The sequence below is a fragment of the Canis lupus genome, chromosome 33, assembly GCF_011100685.1.
Source record: "Canis lupus familiaris isolate Mischka breed German Shepherd chromosome 33, alternate assembly UU_Cfam_GSD_1.0, whole genome shotgun sequence".
Classification (NCBI taxonomy): Eukaryota; Metazoa; Chordata; class Mammalia; order Carnivora; family Canidae; genus Canis; species Canis lupus.
In genome coordinates this window covers 7,651,977-7,674,693 of record NC_049254.1, presented here as the reverse complement: position 1 = coordinate 7,674,693, position 22,717 = coordinate 7,651,977, and the positions used below count along the sequence as shown (strand labels likewise).

The 22,717-nt window shown below is 35.4% G+C and overlaps 2 protein-coding genes across 46 annotated transcripts in view; one reads left to right on the top strand and one right to left on the bottom strand.

Annotated features, from left to right (window-relative positions):
- The window catches only part of ABI3BP (ABI family member 3 binding protein), a 233,795-nt gene extending 231,281 nt beyond the window's left edge, over positions 1-2,514 (top strand). For all 41 annotated transcript variants that reach the window (XM_038582661.1, XM_038582660.1, XM_038582640.1 and 38 more), the window contains 2 exons: positions 72-194; positions 1,325-2,514. In XM_038582661.1, coding sequence (XP_038438589.1) covers positions 72-194; positions 1,325-1,440 — 239 coding nt within the window. In that variant the 3' untranslated portion in view covers positions 1,441-2,514. The remainder of the gene's footprint in view (positions 1-71; positions 195-1,324) is intronic.
- Positions 2,515-2,791: 277 nt separating this feature from the next.
- The window catches only part of TFG (trafficking from ER to golgi regulator), a 29,583-nt gene continuing 9,657 nt past the window's right edge, over positions 2,792-22,717 (bottom strand). For 2 of the 5 annotated variants that reach the window (XM_038582669.1, XM_038582668.1), the window contains exons 4-8: positions 18,064-18,210; positions 13,793-13,960; positions 10,355-10,495; positions 7,015-7,113; positions 2,792-3,614 (exon numbers count right to left, since the gene is read on the bottom strand). In XM_038582669.1, coding sequence (XP_038438597.1) covers positions 3,232-3,614; positions 7,015-7,113; positions 10,355-10,495; positions 13,793-13,960; positions 18,064-18,210 — 938 coding nt within the window. In that variant the 3' untranslated portion in view covers positions 2,792-3,231. The remainder of the gene's footprint in view (positions 3,615-7,014; positions 7,114-10,354; positions 10,496-13,792; positions 13,961-18,063; positions 18,211-22,717) is intronic. The other 3 variants (XM_038582665.1, XM_038582666.1, XM_038582667.1) reach the window with 3 other exon arrangements.

Below are 22,717 nucleotides of genomic sequence, written 5' to 3'. Positions count from 1 at the left end.
AGAGAGAGAGAGGCAAGAGTAAAATCCGAGATAGTAACACTTCATGATCCTTTTAATTTCTGGTTCCCTAGGAAAATTTTATAACATAGGCGATCAGAGAGGCCACGGAGAAGATCACTGCCAGTTTGTGGACTCGTTTTTAGATGGTCGCACAGGACAGCAACTCAGCTCTGACCAGTTACCCACCAAAGAAGGTATGTTTTCTGAGCCTCCTTCTCAGCCAAGAGGATTTTACAAATTAACAAAAAGAGAATTCAAGCTGAGGAAAGCAGTTGCTTTAAAAATCATTCTAGAGTACTACCGCTCTTTTTATCTGACTAGAAAAAGACTTTCACATTAGGATCTTAACAGAAGTCTCTCAACTTTCCTCCCAGTCCCTTAAGACTCTGTTCCTTAGAACTAAAGGAAATTACCCCCAGACATCTATAAAGACATTCTACTTCAAGAACAGTTTGCAGAAACAGCTGTAGAGGAGGAGTCTTTCCCAACCATAAATCATTCCTGTATTACCTTATAGAGCACACCGGCATTTTTTTCTATACCCTTATTATTTGCCATATAAATATAATTAAAATCGAACGATTCTGGTGAGTAATGAATAACCACTGTACCTTGCTAAAGACGTATTAGCACTAAGCGAGGATTTAAAAGACTGAAAGTTTAATCCTTATCCAGGCAGGGCAAGAGGGAGAGTAAATTAAATGTCCGTATTACTCAGCAATCACTAAGAAGTTTCTAAATTATTTGACTCATTGATTCAGCCATACATTTCGTTCAATGGCATTTAAGTCCTCTTTTACCATGGCTGGTGTTTTTACCGGTGAACCCATTAACAGGAAACTGAAACTGCTGCCCCTCAGGAATCGGATAAAAAACACGCTATGAAGTGTGATACCGCCATGACATTTTATACTCGCAGCAACATTTGTAGAGTCCTCGAAGGAAGATTTCACCTAAGTGTAATTTTTAGCAACTTATCGTTCGTTGAACTACCCCCCCTTCTTTTTACTGAACATGGTCACTGACACTCAAAACATGAAAGCCCTCTGGCTCCTGCCCCTTTTCAGCCCTGTCTCTCAGACACTACCAACCAGCTCATCCCACCTTGTTAAGGCAGAGGTCAGAGGAGTTTCAGGTGCAGCCTCAGGTCTGGCCAGCTATTCCCACCTCAGGGAAGACACCAGGCTCTCTGTTGCTATCCCTTTTCTAAAATACCACCATGTCACCTAGAGTAACATTCAACCCTTCGAGGACACCCTTCAATCTGTGAATGGTGAGGGCAAAAATATAGCAGCTATTAAAATGAAATTATTTTCCTCCTTAGGCTATTTCAGAGCAGTTCGTCAGGAACCTGTCCAATTTGGAGAAATAGGTGGTCACACCCAAATCAATTACGTCCAGTGGTATGAGTGTGGGACCACAATTCCTGGAAAATGGTAGATGCTGCAATCGTGATCAAAAGTGCCTTCTGTTTTACCGTGGCAAAGAAGTAATTGGAAACACTATAGTATTGGTCACATTCATTTAAAGCTGTTATGTTTACTATGTATTAAAGTTTAATAGCAATAGTAGATGTTTATTAGAAATATTGCTGAGAATATTTATCAGGTTTTACAAAATCATTTTAAGAAAACAAGATATTGACATTAACAATAACATTTTTAGGGAAGCTGGCTCCCTAATTCATGGTATTTTAAGAGATCATTTGTATATTATTTATCGCACTGTTGTAATGATGTTTTGAGATACTTTTATAACAAATTTAACATCAAAAACTAATATACTTAAAAAAATACTTTTATTAAAGTGTATGCTTCTTACTGGTGAGTTAATTCCACAAATCTCAACTTGGTTTAACTTATTAGATCAAATCATCTTCAGCATTTGTATCTGGGGGGGGGGAAAAGGTCCTAATATTCACACTTATTTAAACTTCAAATTTTTAGCAATAGCCAAATAGCTTTCCTGAAGCATTTCAATAGTTAAGCACTCGTGCTGACATACATGTCCTTAAATCTTTGCAAAGTACTGAAAAGATTGTTTGAATCATTCAAATTGATTTCAGCTGCATACCGAATACCTGATCTCTTCAAAACATTTTCGTTCTTTCTTTACCCATGTTACCATGTCTGAATGTACTCTGTCAAGCTATCCCTTTAAGCAGCTGTCTTCCTACTGTTGTTAATGTAATTCTGATGAAGCTGAACGTAGACTGAATGTGAAGTCTGAGCACAAAAATACCACATGACATCCCTACCATTTTAGAGTACGTACTTTTTTTAATACCTAAGACCTCTAGAAATGAATGTATCAGAGAATGTAATGAAAACCTCTTACTTTAAAAAAGTCCTTCATTTGGGGAGGGACATGGGAATGCTGCATTTGTTGGCCTCTTTCTTTCTGAAAGGACCTTTCCTCTGCTTACCCTTCAACATGCTTCAATTTTATCAACGCTATGTTTTGTATTTTTCAAGCAAGTATCAACTCTGCAATAAAGAGATGTAGTTTTTTTAAGACGGAGTTCTTCATTTCTGAATGATTCAAGTCTAAAAAGAAACATCATAGATTTTTCAGGATCTACCCAACCCCCCTGGTATCTGTTGTGTTTATATATAATGTTATCTTCCTCTGAAACCTATTTTAAAGAAGTTTCATTGTTTTAAACCAAGGACTATTAAATCCATTTCTTTCAAAGTCAGGACAAAACTCAAACGGCACCGGGTTTCTTGAAATAGAAAACTATGTTTTTCCTTATGTAATCTAATTTAGTCATTAACATATACAAGACCACTAATGGGTTCAATTATCTTTATTAACCTATCAATGTTACATTTTGTACATAATACCTAGTTGTCTTCTCAAAGGGATCTATTTATTTTAGTACATCATGTTAATAAAAAGCCAAGTTAGATGGCTAAACTTCAACCTAGCGTTTTAATATCCTCTGGACAAGGCAAGCTAGAAAGTCAATCACTTTACACACATCAGAGTAGTGTTCCAAAATAACTAGGCAGCTGCTACACTTTTAAGCAAGGGAAGAAAAAAAAACTTTCATTTTGGTCTTTTTGTATTCCAGCAAATTATACTTTCAATTAACAGCAACAATGATATCATAAAAAAATGACTGCTTTTTAAATTTCTCAATTTCAATACAAATTAAAATAGTAGTATTGGAGTCTTTTGGGAGGCTAAGAGTTATCAGCTACCGTTCATCAGTGTAGCTGAGCCTCTTTATCGATAACCAGGTCCAGGTTTGGTATAGCCCTGACCAAAGGGAGGGCGGGTACGTGCATAAGGGTTAGGCCCACTAGGAGGTGGAGTCATGGTACTTCCAGGAGGTGGAGTAAAACCTGGTCTTGGTTGATAGGCCCCGGGTTGGCTTGGAGCCATTCCAGGTTGTGAGGCAGGGGGCACAGTGTAATTGGTAGGCTGAGAAGTTTGGGTAGTGTAAGTTTGTGGAGGGTAACTGCTCGCCTGGTACTGCTGTGGTGGTTGAGCAGACAGCTGTTGAGGCTGGCCAGCAAAGGCAGGAGCTGGTGCCTGGGAAGCTGGTTGCTGGCCATATCCCTGGAACTGCTGAGGTTGTTGGGGTCCAGTCTGCTGACTATAGCCTGCTGAAAAGGCAAAATAAAGTACATATATAGCTTACTTTCCTTTCAGTGAAAAGTTTTCCAGAGAATTAGTCTTACTGCTTTGGACAAAAAGAAATTTAAACGCTTATTCCTAAGTATTTATATAACAAGTAGAGTAGTATATTCCATCATATCATGTTACTTCAAAACCAAGGAGTATCAAAAAAGGGTATTTTCTACACAAGTTTTGAAACCATCTTATCTAAATTGAAACCACTACCTATTTCTTCATTATAAACGTTTCTATACTACATAATCCCTAAGAGCAAACACCTGTTCTAGTATAATTCCTAGTATAGAACAGATGCTCAAATGATCAATGCAGGAATTAACGTAAAGCTAGTCATTAACCTGGAGTGGAGGGAAGGCTTATTTAACAAGTGTACCAAGTAAAAACACATTGAGACAATGAATATTTTTAAACAAAGCAATGGTGCTACAAATACATCTTACTGTGCTAATAAGAGGCTTTGAAGTTCACTCTATAAAAAATAAGCCATTTAAGAATAAGCATTACCCATTTTCACAATCCTTAAAATCTTTTAGATTTGGTATCTGACGTTTTGCCTTTATAACTCAGAATTTTGACTTAGGAGTAACAGCATAACACATAAAAAGCATACCATATTGCCCCACAATATCAATAGCTATATTCATTATTTACTAGGATGTAAATTTTTTTAAAATAACAAGTCTGCTTCACTAAAAACTTTTATCTCTACCATGAAACACACCTGCAGCTACTTGCAATGAAACCTCTCCAATGACTGGAATCCTGTCAGCATTAAATACCAGATACATAAGAAAATTATTAAAATATGTACAACCCTGCATTTAAAAAAAAAGGATTGAATGAATTGGAGTATATTCTGAACTCACCTTGAACCTGGGTTCAAAATTTACTCATGAAAGAAACCTTTTTGACATAGTCCATGAGTAAAACTGGAAAAGGTCAGAGGGAAACTGCCAAACCAACAGTGTCAAAAATGGTCCAATGTTACCACCACCATTTACAGTCTCCAAGCAGAGTGTTTAGTTGACTATTTCCACATCTCCCAATCAAATTCAAGTTAATAGGACTAGTGGGATCAGAAATACAAAAATGATGATTTGAAAACTAAACTTTACTCGAATGAAGACCCTGACTAATAAAATCATTAAGAACAAGCTTAACTTTTAGTAGGTAAATCAAGTATCTAAGGCATTTTACTTATGGTAGCATCCAAATACTGAAGTCAGTTCATGATAAAATCTTGAATGTCATATAGCGTCTATCCCCTACATAAAATTTGCTTAATTTTTTTTACTGTAAGTTTTTGGAGAAACAGAAGGACTCAGCATTCATACTGAAACAATGTCTACATACAAGGTAAGACTATGAGCAAAAAAATGCTGCCTTTTCATCCTGGCAACTGAAATTTTAACTGGCTTTTTAACTGAGTCTGGGAACAACCAGATCTTTATTTCTCAACAGAGGGAGTAATAACTGCTATGGGCCTAAAATGCCATTTCATTTAGCAACCCGTTAGTCTTTGATTATAATGTGGCAATGCTTCTATTATGTGTCTGGTTTCTCTCCAAGCCCCACCCTCTCCCTTGAAAAACTACTTTGGTGAAGAACAACAAAATCTCAAGAAATGGAAATTACGTGATTTTTAAGAAAATTAATGAGTAGTGTAGGACAAGGGATCATATGATCCACGAAGCCTAAAAAAATTTTATCTAGCCTTTTGTGGCAGCTAAGCCTGCTACCATTGGCCCAGGTGGGAGAACAAAGAATGACAGAAGCGATTAGCAGCAAAGTCAAGTGTATACTGGCTCTGACAGGGCTCCCCCACCAGAGGAGCTGCGTGTTCATGTGTGAAAACCTCTTTAAGCCCTAACTGCTTCATTTATAATGTAAGTGGGTAACACAAGGACAAATCGTTTCCAAACTTGTCTGCACTTTAGAATGACCTGCAATGCTTTTAAAAGTATCCAAGCCTGAGTCCCACTCCTAACCAAGTGAAACAAAATATCTTGGTGTAGGGCTTAGGCACCTTAACTTTCAAAAAAAGGCTCTCCAGGTGATTCTGAAGCACAGAGGAGTAAATCCCCTGGATTACAATGATGACTATGTCTTTTCAGCTCTGGTATCTATTATTTCTACAAATTATATAATTTCTAACACTTTGACTTTAAAGAACTTCAAACCTAAAATAACCCTAATATTATCATAATCCAGGCTTAAATTCATCTACCTGCTTTACATAATTAAAAACTACCAATTACACGTTCAATCACACTATAGCAAATACAATCCAAATAGAACTCACTATATGCATTAAAGTATGTCAAAATTCCAATTAAAGATAGAATTTTATGGTCTAGTTCAGGGGTCATGACATACTTCTGTGAACAGCTTCTGCGTAAATATCCTAAGTTTTGTGGGCCACGCTGTCTCTGTTGCAACTACTCAGCTCTGCCATTACAAAGCAACAGCACAGCAGTGAATGGGTGTAGGTGTATTCCAGTAACACTTAATTCACAAAAACAGGTGACATGCCATATTTGGCCCATGGTAACAGCATGCTAATTCCTGCTCTAGTTGAACTATATATATAAACTCCATAAAATAGAATTCTGGCAAGATTCAACTTAGAAGTTATTTTTAATTATATGACCTTTTGATACTTAAATCTTTGGATGGGAAACAAGAGTTAAGCATAAACTCTTTGACATAACAAATGTAAAATTACCTGATTTACAATCATCACGGTCAAAGCTGCACTACAGAGATTTCATATTTAAATATGGGTAATCTTCAGTGGACAGAAGGTAAAAGAAAATACCCGGGATGCCTATTTAAAACAACCATATTCAACGTTCTTAAGCTGCCTGGATTACATTTGACACAAGTCGATTTTTTTTTTGGCCTATTTTCGGTATTCCTACATACTCAGGGATATTTAAAAACCTAAGTAGCTTATTTTGGTTCCTATTTAACCAAGACTCTTTTCATGTATGAGGAAAATGTTAATATTTTTACAGTACACTGGAATTATGTGTGGCATAGAATGGGAAAAATAAGTCTTGCATTTTTGCAGTTCTAAGTCACCTAAGAGAAAAGCAGATCCTAACAGTATGAAATAGCTTGTGTTAAAAATGTTTTCATACAAGTTATACAAAATTATCTACTATGACTCTTGACTGAAATGTTGATTTACAATAAAAGGTTTATGCAAAATATTTAAATGTTATCTCCTCCAACAAATCAATACTTAACACCTCCTATAGCAATGTGTATTATAAACCAAACCTTAACAGAGGAAAGGATTAAAGTTTAATGGGTACAGAAATAGCTCAAAATCCATGAGTCCTCTCCCTCTGCACACATGCTCACCTGAATACTGAATACCATACTGCTGTGGCGGCTGAGGCGGCGCCTGGGGCTGCTGAGCACCATAGCCGGCCTGTTGCGGGTACTGCTGGTACATCTGGCCTAAAAAACAACAAACCAAGGAAAAGAGGCAGGTTTAATTTGGCAGAGAGAAATATTTTTAAGGCACATCTCATTCTCTCCCCATCCAAACACATAAGTACACTTGGTAACAAGACACAGGAATGGGTCTGTTCCCCTTTAAATGCTACGAAGTACAAGAGTATCTACGGACAAACATAGCTGCTCTGCTGTGAACTGACTGCAGAGAACTCTCAGCAGCAGCAAATAACACTAGTGTGGTCACTTCATAAATTCCAGAAAAACAAATGCTTTCAAACCCAACTGCCAACAGATATGTACTGCTAATGTTCAGTAAAAATCAACCAAGTCAAAAATCACGAAGTAAAAATCTGAGAAAAGGAACATATATAACTGATAGCTCCTAAATCTCTCCCCAAACACCATATTTATTCTAAAGGCTTGAACCTTTGTTACCTTGGAAGATACCACCTTAATCCTATATTGTATTTCCTAACTAAATTTCAGGACAGAAGTGACCAGAAATATAATCAAAAGGAAAAAATATGTACAGCATTATGATAATAGATTCTGAGAAATTAGGATGATTAACTCTACAATACAAAAATGAGCAAAGAACAGAACAAATAAATACATAGAAGGGAAAAAGTAAACCCTTACTAGCAATCCCTATACAGATACAGAAAAATGAAGCAGTTTACCTCAAGTCAATACAGCTAGTATGAACCATTACTGGGATGCAAACAAAACTCTACAGCTTTAGTTTAAAAGAAGTTCTGTACACATTATTTAAGATAAATATTAGCTTAGGTATCATTAAAAAGGCTGAGATTAAGGCTCCACATAATAGGCTGTTGCCATCAATGATTCTAAAGTATAATTGTTTTCCTCAATAAAAACTGACAGGCACAACTATTTTTTTTAACTTTTTAAAAACTTTTTATTTTAAGATTTTATTTATTTATTCATGAGAGACAGAGAGAGGGGCAGAGACACAGAAAGAGGGAGAAGCAGGCTCCTTGCAGAAAACCCGATGCGGAACTCGATCTCTGGACCTGGGATCATGCCTTGAGCTCAACCACTAAGCCACCCAGGCGTCCCTCTATTCAAATTCTAACCAGCAACTGATCTAACTGGTGTTGTCAGGGACTCATTATACATCATATGTGAAAAAGTATTCATTAAAAGCCTATAATTCATCCTATAAATAACTGGTATCTTAACCTAGACTGTGCTATCCAATACGATAGGCACTAGCCACATACAACTACTAAGCACCAGAAATATAGCTGAACTATCTATAACATATTGGGTTGTTGAAGTGTTTCAAATTGGTGTCACACCCCAGATTTCTAATGTGCAGTACAAAAAATAGAATGCAAACATTAATAACGATAACTACATGTTGATATGCCAGATACAGGATTAAGCAAAATGTCTAATTAACATTAGTTTTACTTTAAAAACTTTCTTAAATGTGATGAATTAAAAAATTACTTATGTCTTCTACTGTATTTCTTCTGGAGAGAATTGATCTAGAGATTCACCTCCAAAATGCTACTGACTGAGGTCACATATTAATAACTATGCCATTTTTCTAGAGTAAAGTTAAAAAAAGAGTTTCAGCAAGGCACACAAAGCCATCCTAAAGAATTCAACAAATATCAGATAGTATTAACTGGATGCCTCTGGAAAAAGGAACCTGGTTGCTAGGGGTCAGAGGTAGGAGAGACAGTATTTGATTTTTCACTATTTATCCTTTTATATTTTCAAATTTTTACCTACTTGAAAATAATTTTTCAATTAAAATAAACCCAATAGAATAATGTGAGACATTAAGAAAGCATTAAATCCCATTCCTTTATAAGTGAACAGCAAACATTATTTGGTACAATTGTCCTTCCAACTGCCATTCTACAACAGTATACACTGCTTAAGATGGAATTTTTTTCTAAAAAAAAAAACACCAATGTCAGTTCACCTGAAGAACATATTAAGAATAAAATTCTTAGGAAAAATATTTACAATTCCAAGGCCCGTTTTACAGAATTTAAGTAGCCACTAAACTCCCATCCCATCAAAACTCTGCTTTTACTCCTTGTTTCAGCCCACATCTGCTTCAGTTCTAGTTTGCTCGAGTTAGGGCAGCTGTATCTTGGTACAAAGTAAAGACTGTAACTAAAGTTGGCTGAGAAGAGGCTGAAGCAGAAAGAAATTCTTCCCAAACTACCCACTCATCAGACAACTATCACATGCTAGACCCTATGTTGTCTAGCATTCATTCAACAAGAAGACTAAATATAGAGCCACAAGATGACTACGATTCTATTATATAAGTGCTGCATTCATTTTAGGCTGTGAATTTTTTTTTTTTTTTTTAAATATGATTGATAAAACTCAGTCACTTGCTTCTGGTGCTGAAAATACAGCATACCACCTACTTGGCCCCTTTATACAAATAGTTAGAGCACCACCTGGTGTTTGTTTTAAAGTGGAATGTGTTCAGTTTGTAAACTTCAGGTGTCTGCTCTCCTGAGCTTGCTGTGGCCTCTCAATCCCCTTCGACCATGGAAATAACCCCTTTATCTGTTTAAATACAGAGCCTTCAAGTTATATTTCTAGAGATATTCTTTTAATACCAATAGTTTTGTCCAATTTTCATAATTTAAATGAGAGAATAGTAAAACCCAGAGAGATTAAATTGCTCATCCAAGGACATCTCACCTAGAGAAGACAAGTTTGATTTAAAATACACTGCTTTTTTCCACAAAAGACATATTGCTAACTGCACAAATATTTAAAGGGCTATTTATCTTTCAAAAAACTACACTTAAGTTATGCTTTACCTCTATTTTAAAAATCTTTTCAATTACAAAAATAATACACAGAAACAAGAAGAGAAGGGAAAAGGAAATAAAACAGCACCTAAATATTATGCAAAATGAAGTGTCACCTCAGGGAGTCACCATGGACCCTCTGGTTACCACTGACTGGTAACTGGTATGAATCCTTCCTGACCTTTTGTCATGTATTTATATTCACATAAGCACTTTTTCAGGTTTGGTTTTGTTTTTTTCAATAATCAGAAGCATATATGACTTCTAACCCAAAAGCATACCATATCAGTAAATCAGAAATTTCTACAACTGTATTCATAAAACGAATGCTTATGTAAGCTCTTTACCATGCATCACCAACAATGCTGCAATAAACATCTCTGCACATTTACCTCCCCAAATAAGTGCTCTTATTTCTATTTTACCTTCACTCTGACCTGCTTGTGTCTGAGCTCCTGTATATGGTGGCTGCTGTGGCTGAACTCCTGGTGGATGAGCTGCAGAGGAGGAGGAAGCAATGCTGTCGGGTGTCCCTGAACGGTCTTCTGCAGGAGCACTGGGTGGCCCTAAATGATCATGAAAAATCAGTTTAGTTCCCAATATAAGACCCTTCCCCAGCAAGCTCAATAATAAGTTTGTTTAAAAGATACCCAAACCAAAAGTACTATAGAACAAGCAATAACCACAAATGCAACCTTTTACAGTGAATGTATATACTTCATTTCTTCCTTTGCTCCACACTTCTTAAGAATCCAAAGGTATGACTAGAAATCCTTCCCTATACAGTGTAGAGTGTTATATTCCTAAGTACTAACCTCTCTCTGCAAAAATCAAAACCCATCTCTGCAATACCACTATCCTCCACTTCGTGTTACCGAATTCATTTTGTAGGTCAAGCATAAGTATTCCCTTCTACAATGGGCCTCCATTGCCCATAAATCAAGTTCAACCCTCTGGTTTGGTAGTCAAGGATCCAAACAGTACTTCTCACAATTCCTCCTCTTGCATGCCATGCCCCCTGTTAGCTGAAACTAACCTTCCATTTCATTTATCACTGTTCCCTCCTGTCCCATTTTCATGTATTAAATATAATGTTCTTTACATCCAGTTATTACCCCACACTTCCAGTAAACCTTCTTCACTCATACTTTTTCTGAAGTATACTTTTATTATGACCCTTACCAACTTCAACTTTTCATTGCTGAACAGCTCTCATCTTCCTCTTAGATTACACAAGCTATTTGGGCCAGGCTCCTTTCTGATTCTTTTTGTCTGCCTCACAAAGACTACCTCTCAAAGTCTTCTAAAATAATGAACAAAGAAGTAAATGGTGAGAATCTACTACAGTTCTGATCCTGTGACAGTCAAAAAAGACACTGTGAGGACAACTGTAGATGTTTATTTACTCTTTTAAGTTCTTTCTGTTGGGCAATATAGAGGAGTGGTTAAAGGCATGGACTATGGAGCCAAACTGCCTAGTTTCAAATGCCAGTGTTGCCACTTAGTAGCTCTGGACATACTACCTCGTCTCTTTCTGTGCCTCAGTTTCCTCATCTGTACAAGAAAAATACTAATTTCTACTTCATTAAGGTTACTGTAGGGATCAGGAGCTAACAAGAGCTTACAGCAAATATTTATAAGAGTGATTATATCACAAGAGCTTATGTGAGTGATAGCCATTTAGAAAATTCCACATAGGGACTTGCTATTACTTAGCTAAGTTCCCCGAGGGCAAACCTCTACCCTCTGTACTGCTGCATCCCAGAACTCAGCACTTTATTAGGCAACTGTGTGGCTGGCCAATAGAGTCCAGGCACTGACAAGAACCTAGGCTAGGATTCAGAGTGGCAATGCAGAGAAATTGATGGTTACCAGAGTAAAACAGGTTAAGTGCTCATGTTACTGATATTTACATATGTGTACGTAAATACATACATTTTCCTACAAAAAACACCATTACTGACCTAAGAAAGTACATTACTTTGATCCTTCTTTCCTCTCTTGTATGTAACCTATTAGTCAACGTTGCCAACCTATCTTTGTAATACTTTATTCCTCCTTCCAATGTCCACAATTCACTATTACAGTCAAGCTTTTCCCAACAGCAGACATGAATAACTACAAAGTATCCTGGCATTTTCAATGCGCAGTTTTTCTTACTTCAAATAATGTGAATTATATTAATCATGTTATTCTGGTGTGGCATAGACTATGTTCTAATCCAAATTTTAAGCCTGACCTTATATATAACTATTTATTCCTCTATCTGCCATTGCTTAACAAGAAGACATATTCACTCATATTTCAGTTGCTCTAAGTTCAGATGTATCACTTGTGTGATGTCTTCTTTCACCAAGAACATACATCATATACTAATATTTGTCTTTCCAGAATTTCACACAATTCTCTTTAGTGAATAATCCCAGAGAAGTCTCAAAGAAAAAGAAAATAGACTGAATCCTGTATTTCCAGTTACTGATAATGGCAAAGTAAGTGGTCAAGGGGTAACCACTAAAAACCTGGACAAAATAGCAGAAAACAACTATTTGAAATCACTGGAAGTCAACCAAATGTTAAGCAGAAACCAGAAACGTTTACCCCCAATTGAATTACAGTGGCTAAGAATTACAAGCCCTGACCTCTGCAACCCCAACAGCAGAAAGCCATAATGTGAACTTCATGGCTAGCCAACTGGCTGGAAATTTGAAAAAAAAAAAAAAAAAAAAAAAAAAAAAAATCCCTGGATTAAGAGAGCCACCAAAAGAGGGAGACCTAAAAACCAAGTATAAGCTCTGCCCAAAATCCTCAGCTGGTCATAAAATTAAGAGGTAGACACATAAGAGAGCTCAGGAAAAAAAGCCGCACCAAGAACTGAAAGGGCTGAGCAGAGATTAGTTGGTATGCTCCACCGGGACAAAGAATAAGTAGTTTGAATCCATACAAAATAACTCACTGCCAGAGCAACAATAACAAAAAGCCCTCAAAGGAACCTAAAAGAATCCCAAGTCACCACTTTAACCATAATGTCCCGTTTTCAATAAAAAATTATCAGATATGCAAAGAAACAGGAAAATGTGACCCACAATCAAAGAAAAAGGCAGGAAAAAGAAAGTGGACTCCAAATAGGCTCAGATGTTGAAGCAGCAAACATTAAGAGCTCCTATAAATATTTTGTTTTTAAAAAATTGTATTTTTAAAGAATTAAAAATGCATCAATGAGTTATAGGGAAATATAGTCTTAATGCAAAGGAACCTCAAAAGAAAAATACTATACAATCAAATGAAAATTCTAGAGCTGTATGTGTAATTAGAATCCAAAGAGAAAGAAAGCAGAAAAAATTCTGAAGTAACAGTCAAAAAATAAAAAGAAATCCTAGTATAGGTGCTGTTTTAAGATTAAAACCATTTCCATAAGAGCACTTTCTACACAAAAGCAAGTTAACCAGAAAGCTACATTTAAATTTAAATTTCTCCAATTTAACATCCAAAGAAAGAAGACATCAAGTGTACTTTAAATCCTACAACAAATCCTTAATAAGATTATAAAATGGTTCAGATTTTAAAAAAATAAATAAACTCTCTGAATTCTACTTTTGAAAGAATTTACCTAAACCAAACTGGTTATTCTTACAGCAGGTTCTATGACAGGGAGAATGCCTAAGAAAGTTTTCCAGGTGCTAGAAATCATCTAGATCTTGATCTTGCTTGGTGTTTTATATAGATACACACAAAAGTAAAAATTTACTGAACTGACCCCCTAAGATTTGTGCACATCACTGTATCTGTTAGCCTTCTATTAAAGAAGGAAAGAAGGAGAAGGAAGGAGAAAGGGAATGAAGGATAAGAGGAAGGAACTAACTTACCTGAAACCTGATCATCTGTTAAGCCAAACGCTGACATGACATTTTTATTGATTTCATCTTGGTTTTTTAAAGGATCAAAAGCTGACATACTTGCTGCCATAACCTGAGTAGATTGTTTTCCAGAAGAATCGGAAGCAGCAGGCTTTTCATCCCTACCATCCACAGTATCTATGAGAGGAATAAACAAAAACTTGTTTCCATTTTATCTATACTCAATAAAGCCTAAAAAATACAAAATAGGGAAAAATATATGTGTATATAGCTTGAAATGTTCAGAGTATCTCTGAATATAATTGTTAATTTTACTTTCCTCTTTACACTTGAATTTTTAAAATCAGAATAAAAAATAATGAAAAAGAAATTTTAAAAAGCAGCTTTAAAAAAAAAATTATCTACCTCCTTTCCTAAGAATTTTAGATGAGGAAAAGAAATATAAGCTCCTTAACACAGAAAAACACTTGCCCCTTTTTTTGGAGCCCCATGGCCTATATATATCCTACTACCAGATACATTGAGGACTAATGCTTCATTTTGCAAAAGAATAAAGAAGTTTAACTGAAGTTATGATATCAACATTGATGGTCTACGTCTACTTGTCTATTTGTTCATCATTAATTACATGGAAATCTCAAGCCAACCAATACATTAAACACATCCTTTTAATTTGTTACGTCACCGTTAAAATACTTTACAGTTGGAATGATGTGTGTGAGATTTGCTCAAAATAAGAGGGGTGGAAATGTATGAGAGTCTAGATAACATGATACTATGAGCTGACAATTACTTTAGTTGGGGGGGGTTTTCACAAGATTGAGAGTATTATGTCTACTTTTGTACATTTTTTCATAAAGAATTTTTTTAATAGAAAAATAAAATTTTAAACATGAGCATGATCAATTTAAAACTATGCTTTTCTTCTAAGGATACTAAGGTATTCAACAGGCATTTGTACCACTATGTTGTAAAAGAAAAGGGATTCAAGAATAACCCACATTTTACAAATAGGAACCTGAAACCAAAACGATATTAAAAACAAAACAAATAAATAAAAAGAATATTGCTAACCATCTACTCAATTAATAATTTTCGATTTTTTTCCTGTTACCAAGCAAATAAATGAACATCAGTTATTAGGTTATCTCTGATCGGTTTGTGAAAAACTCTAAGTATAATATAAGCACACATGGGCTTGCAACTCTTATTCATTCCTATGATTCCACTGGTTACACTAATATTTCCTCTGTTTCTGGAAGAAAACTACCATAAGTACTCCTTTAAAATAAGTCTACCAGTTATTCATCTTCCTCACCAATTTCCTTCCTAATCCTAATTCCAAGGCTATAGCCCAAAAGTGTATCACACCAATCTTGTAAGTTATTCCCCCTCATGCTACTCCCCTTCACGGTCTGTGCATCCTTCCTCTTACCACAAACTAAATCCATCAGGAAACACAATACTTTATGCCTACCAGCCTTCTAGCTGCTCCTACTAGCTGCTCCGGCTACCGCAACAGATCAATCCAGTGCCCGCAGTAGCCTACACATCATGTTCCTCAGAAAGGAAAGCAAGTACCTAAGAACCACTGCGGAGGCAGACCACTGACGAACGTAGGTAGCCACATGTTTTGGGGTGAGGCCAAACCACATTGTTCTAAGGAGTACTCACAGCTGACAACACCATTTCGTGGTCTAGACTGTTTCTGGTGTAGCATTTTGGGGGAGTTATTTTATGTTATTTTCTTGAGAAGATTATTAAGTCAGGATATATTCTAAAAGTTTAGAAGCTTTAAATTTCATAGAAGGCAGGTGGTCAAGAGCTAGTGATCTTGTTAAGGACAAGAAAGGAAACAAAAAATGAATTACAACCATCTACAAAGCCAAAGCACAGCATGCATTATTCTACTCATTAGATAACTGGAATAGGACACTCTGACAAGAAGGGAGGCCACACAAAGGAACAATGCGTGATGTAATTTCCAAGATGAAGAGAAGAAACCAGTTTTTTTTTTTTTTAAGAAACCAGTTTTAACATCTTTTACATTAACATCGGTGAGAATAATAAAACATGAAAAATGAAAATAAAGGGTTAATAAAGTGAGGTAATAAAAACAGTGGCAAGAAATACATAAGAACAGAAAGGTTGTTTCACCAAACGTAAAAGTTTATAATTCTATTCCTTACAGCAGAATATAAGCTACAATAGGTAATTTTTACACAGTACCAGCTACACTTGTTGAATTTTCATCTAAGTTACATAATATTCTACAGATGCTCAAACCCTCTGAAATTATAAGCAAATGTTGTTGTGTCAGCCATCTATGAATTACTCTGGCAAAATGGCCAAAAGTTTTCTTCAGATTCTGGACCTAAAGTTGGAGCTTTTTGTCTGGAGAGAGAGGGTTCAGAAAAGGCCATTTGCCTTGACGTGAAATATTAAAAGTTTCATCAAGAAAAGGTCAGGAAGATCTTATTATAGTATTTCAGCAAATCTCTAATATGCTTTGAAATACAGAAGTAGGGACACCTGCGTGGCTCAGTGGTTGAGCGTCTGCCTTGGGCCCAGGGCATGATCCCAGAGTCCCAGGATCGAGTTCCACATCAGGCTCCCTACATGGAGCCTGCTTCTCCCTCTGCCTGTGTCTGCCTCTCTCTGTGTATCTCTCATGAATAAATAAAATCTTTAAAAAAAAAAAATGAAATACAGAAGTGGAACTAGAAATAACTAATCACCAAGTATTTATTAAGAATCTACCATTAGGGATCCCTGGGTGGCGCAGCGGTTTGGCGCCTGCCTTTGGCCCAGGGCGCGATCCTGGAGACCCGGGATCGAGTCCCATGTCGGGCTCCCAGTGCATGGAGCCTGCTTCTCCCTCTGCCTGCGTCTCTGCCTCTCTCTCTCTCTCTCTCTCTCTCTCTCTCTCTGTGTGACTATCATAAATAAATAAAAATTAAAAAAAAAAAAGAATCTACCATTAATACAATTCCACATAGCTGGAGGAAGAGAGGAAGAGGAAAATTACAGAAAATGCAGTTTTATTTACACTGTATTTAAACTAAAGAAAGAAAACAACTCCAAAACTTAAATAGAGCCAAAAAATATAATCTAGGAGGAGAATCTAATGGCTGCAAGGATTATACAATGCCACTTTCCCACAAAATCATCTTCTATTAAGTCCGTTATATACAGTCATCCAGACTTTATAAAACTTACTATTTCATAATGCAACTTTAAGCATATAATTTATATGCAAACAAAAATTGTAAAAAAAACCCCACAAGTTTGTTTTTTAAGTGCAACATCTAAGAATACTAAAAGTTGAGGAAAGCAGTTTTTCAAAATCTATTTTCAAGCCCTAATACACAAACTTCAGTCTACATTTTTAAATATATTTGGTCCAAAAACTTTGTCAGTTCCAAATTTGTCAATAAATCTTACTTTATCTTAATATAAACACACTACATATCATCTGTAAAGTGGAAAAAATAAGCTTTTCTTTACATATGATTAAAAACTATGTTTAAGTAAAGTCTACAATTTTCCATTTGAATATACAAATCTCAAGTTATTTATTTAAAATTACTTCATATGCCACATAAAACACATGAAATTATTGCAATTCCTAATTATTGTAATTACACTGTAATTATTACAATGGAAAGGGTTCAAAAGAGTCAAAGGGGTTTGAAAACTGACCTATTCATAAACCCACCGGTTTAAGACTAGTTGTAAGGAATTAACCCAAGAGCACTTTAAAAATGGGATTCTTTGGCCCTGCTCTTTAGTAGATTTACAATGAGATCCAGGAATTAGTAAAATAAAACCTCCTGGTAATCCTAAAGGACAGAGGCAAAAATAAGAAAGGGTAACAAGGATGCCAACGTGCTCCTACATAAACAGTTTTTTAAAAAATCTGCAAAATGATACGAATATATAGAGTATAATGCTAGGCAAAAAGTCAAAGACAAATATCATTTCACTCATATGTGGAATTTAAGAAAGAAATATGAACAAAGGGGAAAAAAAAAAGAAACTAAAAAGATTCTTAACTACAGAGAACTGACGGTTACCAGAGGGGAGGTGAGCTAAACAGATGATGGGGATTTGCTTGTCATAATGAGCACTGGCTGATGTATGGAATTGCTGAATCACTATATTATACACCCAAAATTAATATAATACTGTAAACTATATTGGAATTAAAATAATAACAATAAATTTTTTTAGAAAGACAAAGGAAGAATAAAGCAGAATAAAATGGATTCACAGTCTACCATTTTCAGGAATACTGCCGGAAGGTCCTGGCTCTCCAGGTGGTTCCAAGCTATCCAATAAGCGGTTCACTTTATTTCTCAGTTCTATCAGCTCTCGACGGAGATATTTCACCTGACTGGATTCAAGGGGTCTTGGCTGGCCATTAACTGGAATAAAAACATTAATTTGCTTAAAATTAGGCAATGTTCTTAATATATCAACACAATAACAGCAATAAGAAAAAACAAATGTAATTTCTTTAAAAAGAGAAACAAAAACAAGATACCAAATGATGTCATTTAAATGAGAACTCTTTTTAAGGAAAGAATTATTACTAATAATTATTACTATTATTACTATTACTATTATTACTAATAGTTTACTTTTTGAAAAAACAAATATTAATCTGTCTTTGTTGATGCACATCTATGGCCTATGATAATGTTGGTTAAAAAAAGTTTTATTAGGAGAAACTACAATAAACTAAAATTTTAATATATATTTTAATAGAAATTATGTACCTTCAAAAGCTCACTTTTTTTCTCCACACTGTTCTTTTTATATTTTTGAAGTAATATAATAAACACCTTATTCTATACATATATGTTAAAAGCTACAACGTGACTGACAGGTCTGTTATCCCCCTTGCCTATTTTTGACCTAAAAAAATAGCCACCTAAAATAACTGACCTAAAAAGTAACCTATTAAAAAAAAAAAAAAAAAGCAGAATTCTTGAATCCAAATCACTACTGTTCTTCAAAGTAGTTACTTCCAAAAGCAGTATACTAACTATAAAAAGTCAGAGATATTTAATAATCATTGGAGTTTTTTTTTTAATGAAGACAATTACCTCAGTTAGTCGAAATAACCTAAAAAAGGAAAAAAATAAAAGAAATCCTTCAACTAGCAAAAAAAAAAAAAAAAAAAAGTAAAGCAAGGCTCTGAGTGCAAGCTTCAAGATAGGAGTTCAAAAATTAAACTAAGCTAAAATAGTTTATGCACTGCTGGTACACATATTACAAATTCCCAAGTCAACAAATTAAAAAGGAAATCCATTTGAAAATAGAGGTTCAGGGATTCTTTGTTAAGTTGCAAACATCAAATCTAAGTTTTTTGAAGACAACCCTATTTTTACACACTCCCTATATATAGTTATGAGGAAGTTCAATACAATTTTCTATCACATCCATTTATTACTCATTCTTAGGGTACTACTGGGTTTTCTCTAATATCTAGAAAGAAGAAAAGCAGCTCCTGACAACCAGGAACTGGCCTAGTCCTATAAGACAGGCCTTGGTACTGCCAGAAGCTGGGCTGGCTGGCACTCACAAGTAAGCTGCGGTGTTCTCCTGATGAACATGAACAATTTCAAAGAACATCAACAATCACAGAAGATACTCTGGGACTGTGACAGATGAAGACAAAAATAGAGCCACTGCATACTCATGGGAGAACTCGGACAAAACAAGAACAATAACCAAACCACAAAAATGGCCAACATCCCTGGCTAAAATGATTGCTGCTTGTTTTACCAACTGAAGCTTTAGCCTCAATTAATTCCTCCAGCTTCTGCATAAGACTTATTAGTAAGATACCCAATCACAGGACCATCCAATCTAAGGGCAGGGCCCATTTCTTGGAACCTTATCCAAAATCATCTAACATAAACCCAAGCCTATGAAAAATCCTAATACTTTTACTGAGACACCCCACTGTTCATAGTATTCATCCTCCCTCACTGCCATGTATCTGTAGTATTCTCCTTTTCCATCCCTCACATTGCTTATTTGAGCCTTTTTTCTTAACTTTAATCTTAATAGAGGTTTGCTAATTTGTATCTTCTCAAAATTGTTGATCCTATCAATTCCCTAACTTCTAGCTCACTTCTACTCTGTATTATTTTTTCCTAAGTTACTTGTCCTTCTTGTATTGAATACTACAAAATATCCCTTCAAGTTTAGCTTTAGCACACTCTATAAAAACTTCATTATGTAGAAACCATTACTAATTATTTCTAATTCCCATTAAAATTTCTTGACTTCTTTCTTAAAAGCGTATTTTTTTCTTCAAAAGTCCCATAGTCTGTGCTATCTTTTTTGTCCAGTGGTTTCTAATGAGGCCAGAGAGTATAATCTCTAAGATATCTCTTCTCTGATATCTATTGATATTTGTTGGAAAAACCACTATATGGTCAATTTTTATAAATACCCACATGTACTAAAAAAAGCTATACTCCTTCCTGATTGCTAGATGCATAAGACCAAGCCTGTATCTGATTTGTTCAAATTTTCTCTATCCCTACTAATTTGGAGCCTGCTTGATCTACTAGTTTCTAAGGAAAGAGTATTAAAATCTCTTTCAAGATTGTAAATTATTTTTCCTTACGGAAAAATCTAAGGAAAATCTAATGCTATGATGCATTACTGTTCAGAATGATTATATAGTCTCAGTGAATCGTATTTTTATTATGAAGTGACTATTACTAATGAATATTTTCACTTAAGAGTCCATTCTATAAGTATTGACAACTAGCTTTGAGTTTATCTAGTATGTTTTTAGCCCTCTACTTTCAAACTTTGCAAAGTAATTATTTTAGTATGTCTCTTATAATCAGTGTGTAACAAGACTTTGCTTAACTCCAGTTAAAATCGATCTTTTAACATGTACTTTGGTCCATTTATGTGTATTATTTTGTGCTATTTATCAAGCTTTCTCTCGGCTTCTTTTCCTCATCATCTAGTCAACCACGTAGGTACTCTTGTTTCCTTCTTTCCTTTCCCTCAACTGGTTATTTCTAGTTTCTCTCTAATCACTTAACATTTTAGACATATATACTTCAATTTTTAAAAATCTAAAGTTAATGAGTATCCTCTTCCCAAATACAAGTTTTTAAAATATTTAAATTTCTATCATCCTCTCCTGTCTTACATATAATTATTAATCAGTATTTTGTCCCATCTTGTTTCTATATTCCTAAAACTTTTTTTTTTTTATAATCAGTGCTCATTTAAATTTACACATTAACCAGTTTATTTGCTCACAACTTCTTGCATGTTTCATCCTTCTTCTGGACTCAAATTTCCTTCTTGCCTAAGTATTATTTTAAAAAACTCTTTCAACAAGGCCCATTAGTGATGTAATTCTCAGTCTTTACTTGAATTTTATTTTCATTTTTATTTTTTTAAGAAAGAGCACACAAGGTGAGAGAGAACCTTAAGCAGGCTCCATTGCCAGCACAGAGCCCAATGTGGGGCTTGATCCCAAAAACTCTTTCAACAAGGCCCATTAGTGATGTAATTCTCAGTCTTTACTTGAATTTTATTTTCATTTTTATTTTTTTAAGAAAGAGCACACAAGGTGAGAGAGAACCTTAAGCAGGCTCCATTGCCAGCACAGAGCCCAATGTGGGGCTTGATCCCATGACCCCAAGATTATGATGTGAGCCAAAATCAAGAGTCAGATGCTTAACTGGCTGAGCTACCCAGGCACCCAGAAATTGTTATCTCCCCTTATTCCTCAAGCCTAGCAGACTACAGAAAACTACTTTTCCAGTTACTTTTCTGATCAGTTTGAAAATGGTACTCTATCTCTAGCTTCTACTAGTATTATGAAGAAGTCTACCAACACAGTCTAATTGCTTTGTAGGTGATGAGTCTTAAGTCTCTCAGGCTACTTTTTAAGATCTCTTCACCTTACATATTTCCCAGTTTCGTGACAGCATGTCCAGTGGAGTTTTATTCATATCCTGTTCACAACTCACTGTGCCTCCTGAATCTGTATCTTTTATATAATTCTGAAAATTTCTTTACCATTATCTCCTCAAATATTTCCACTCCTTCTTTATCTCTTTCTTTAAAGTCTTAATGGAAATAGGCTGGACTTTCTCATTCTCCAATTCTATCTCATATTTTTCATCTCTGTTTTTATGCTTGATTCTAGAATTTCTTTAGACTACCTTCCAGTTCACTAATTCTCTCTTCAACTCTCTTCTCTTCAACTCTCAACAACTAATCGGCGCAGCGGTTTGGTGCCTGCCTTTGGCCCAGGGCGCGATCCTGGAGACCCGGGATCGAATCCCACATCGGGCTCCCGGTGCATGGAGCCTGCTTCTCCCTCTGCCTGTGTCTCTGCCTCTCTCTCTCTCTCTCTCTGTGACTATCATAAATAAATAAAAATTAAAAAAAAAAAAAAAAAAACTAATCAGTTGTTCTCCCTCTCCACCCTGTATTTAATTTTAATGATATTTTTCTTTTCCAAAAGTTACCTTGATTTTTTAAAATCTGTTTATTCTTTTTCCATAGTGCCTTGTTCTAACATTCTTATTTCTTTTGTATCTAATAACCTTTAACACATATCTCATAGATGATCACTTCTATTAACTGAAGTTCTCAGAAGTCTACTCCTATTACTAGTTGTGGCCATTGTTTCTTGCTTATATGGACTGTTTCACGTGTGTCTTACAATTCTGAACTCTAAGTTCATCAACAGGATCCCATCTAGGAGAAGCCTATGACCTGGATTGAGAATATATTCCTTCTAAGAGATTTCTGCCTATCCTTAACATTTTTTTATGTTTTTTTCTGGGCTTGAAAGTTCCCAAACTATGAAGACCGTTTAAATTTAAACCCAACTCATCTAAGGCCCACAGTTATAAATCCTTAAGGGAGCTTTCA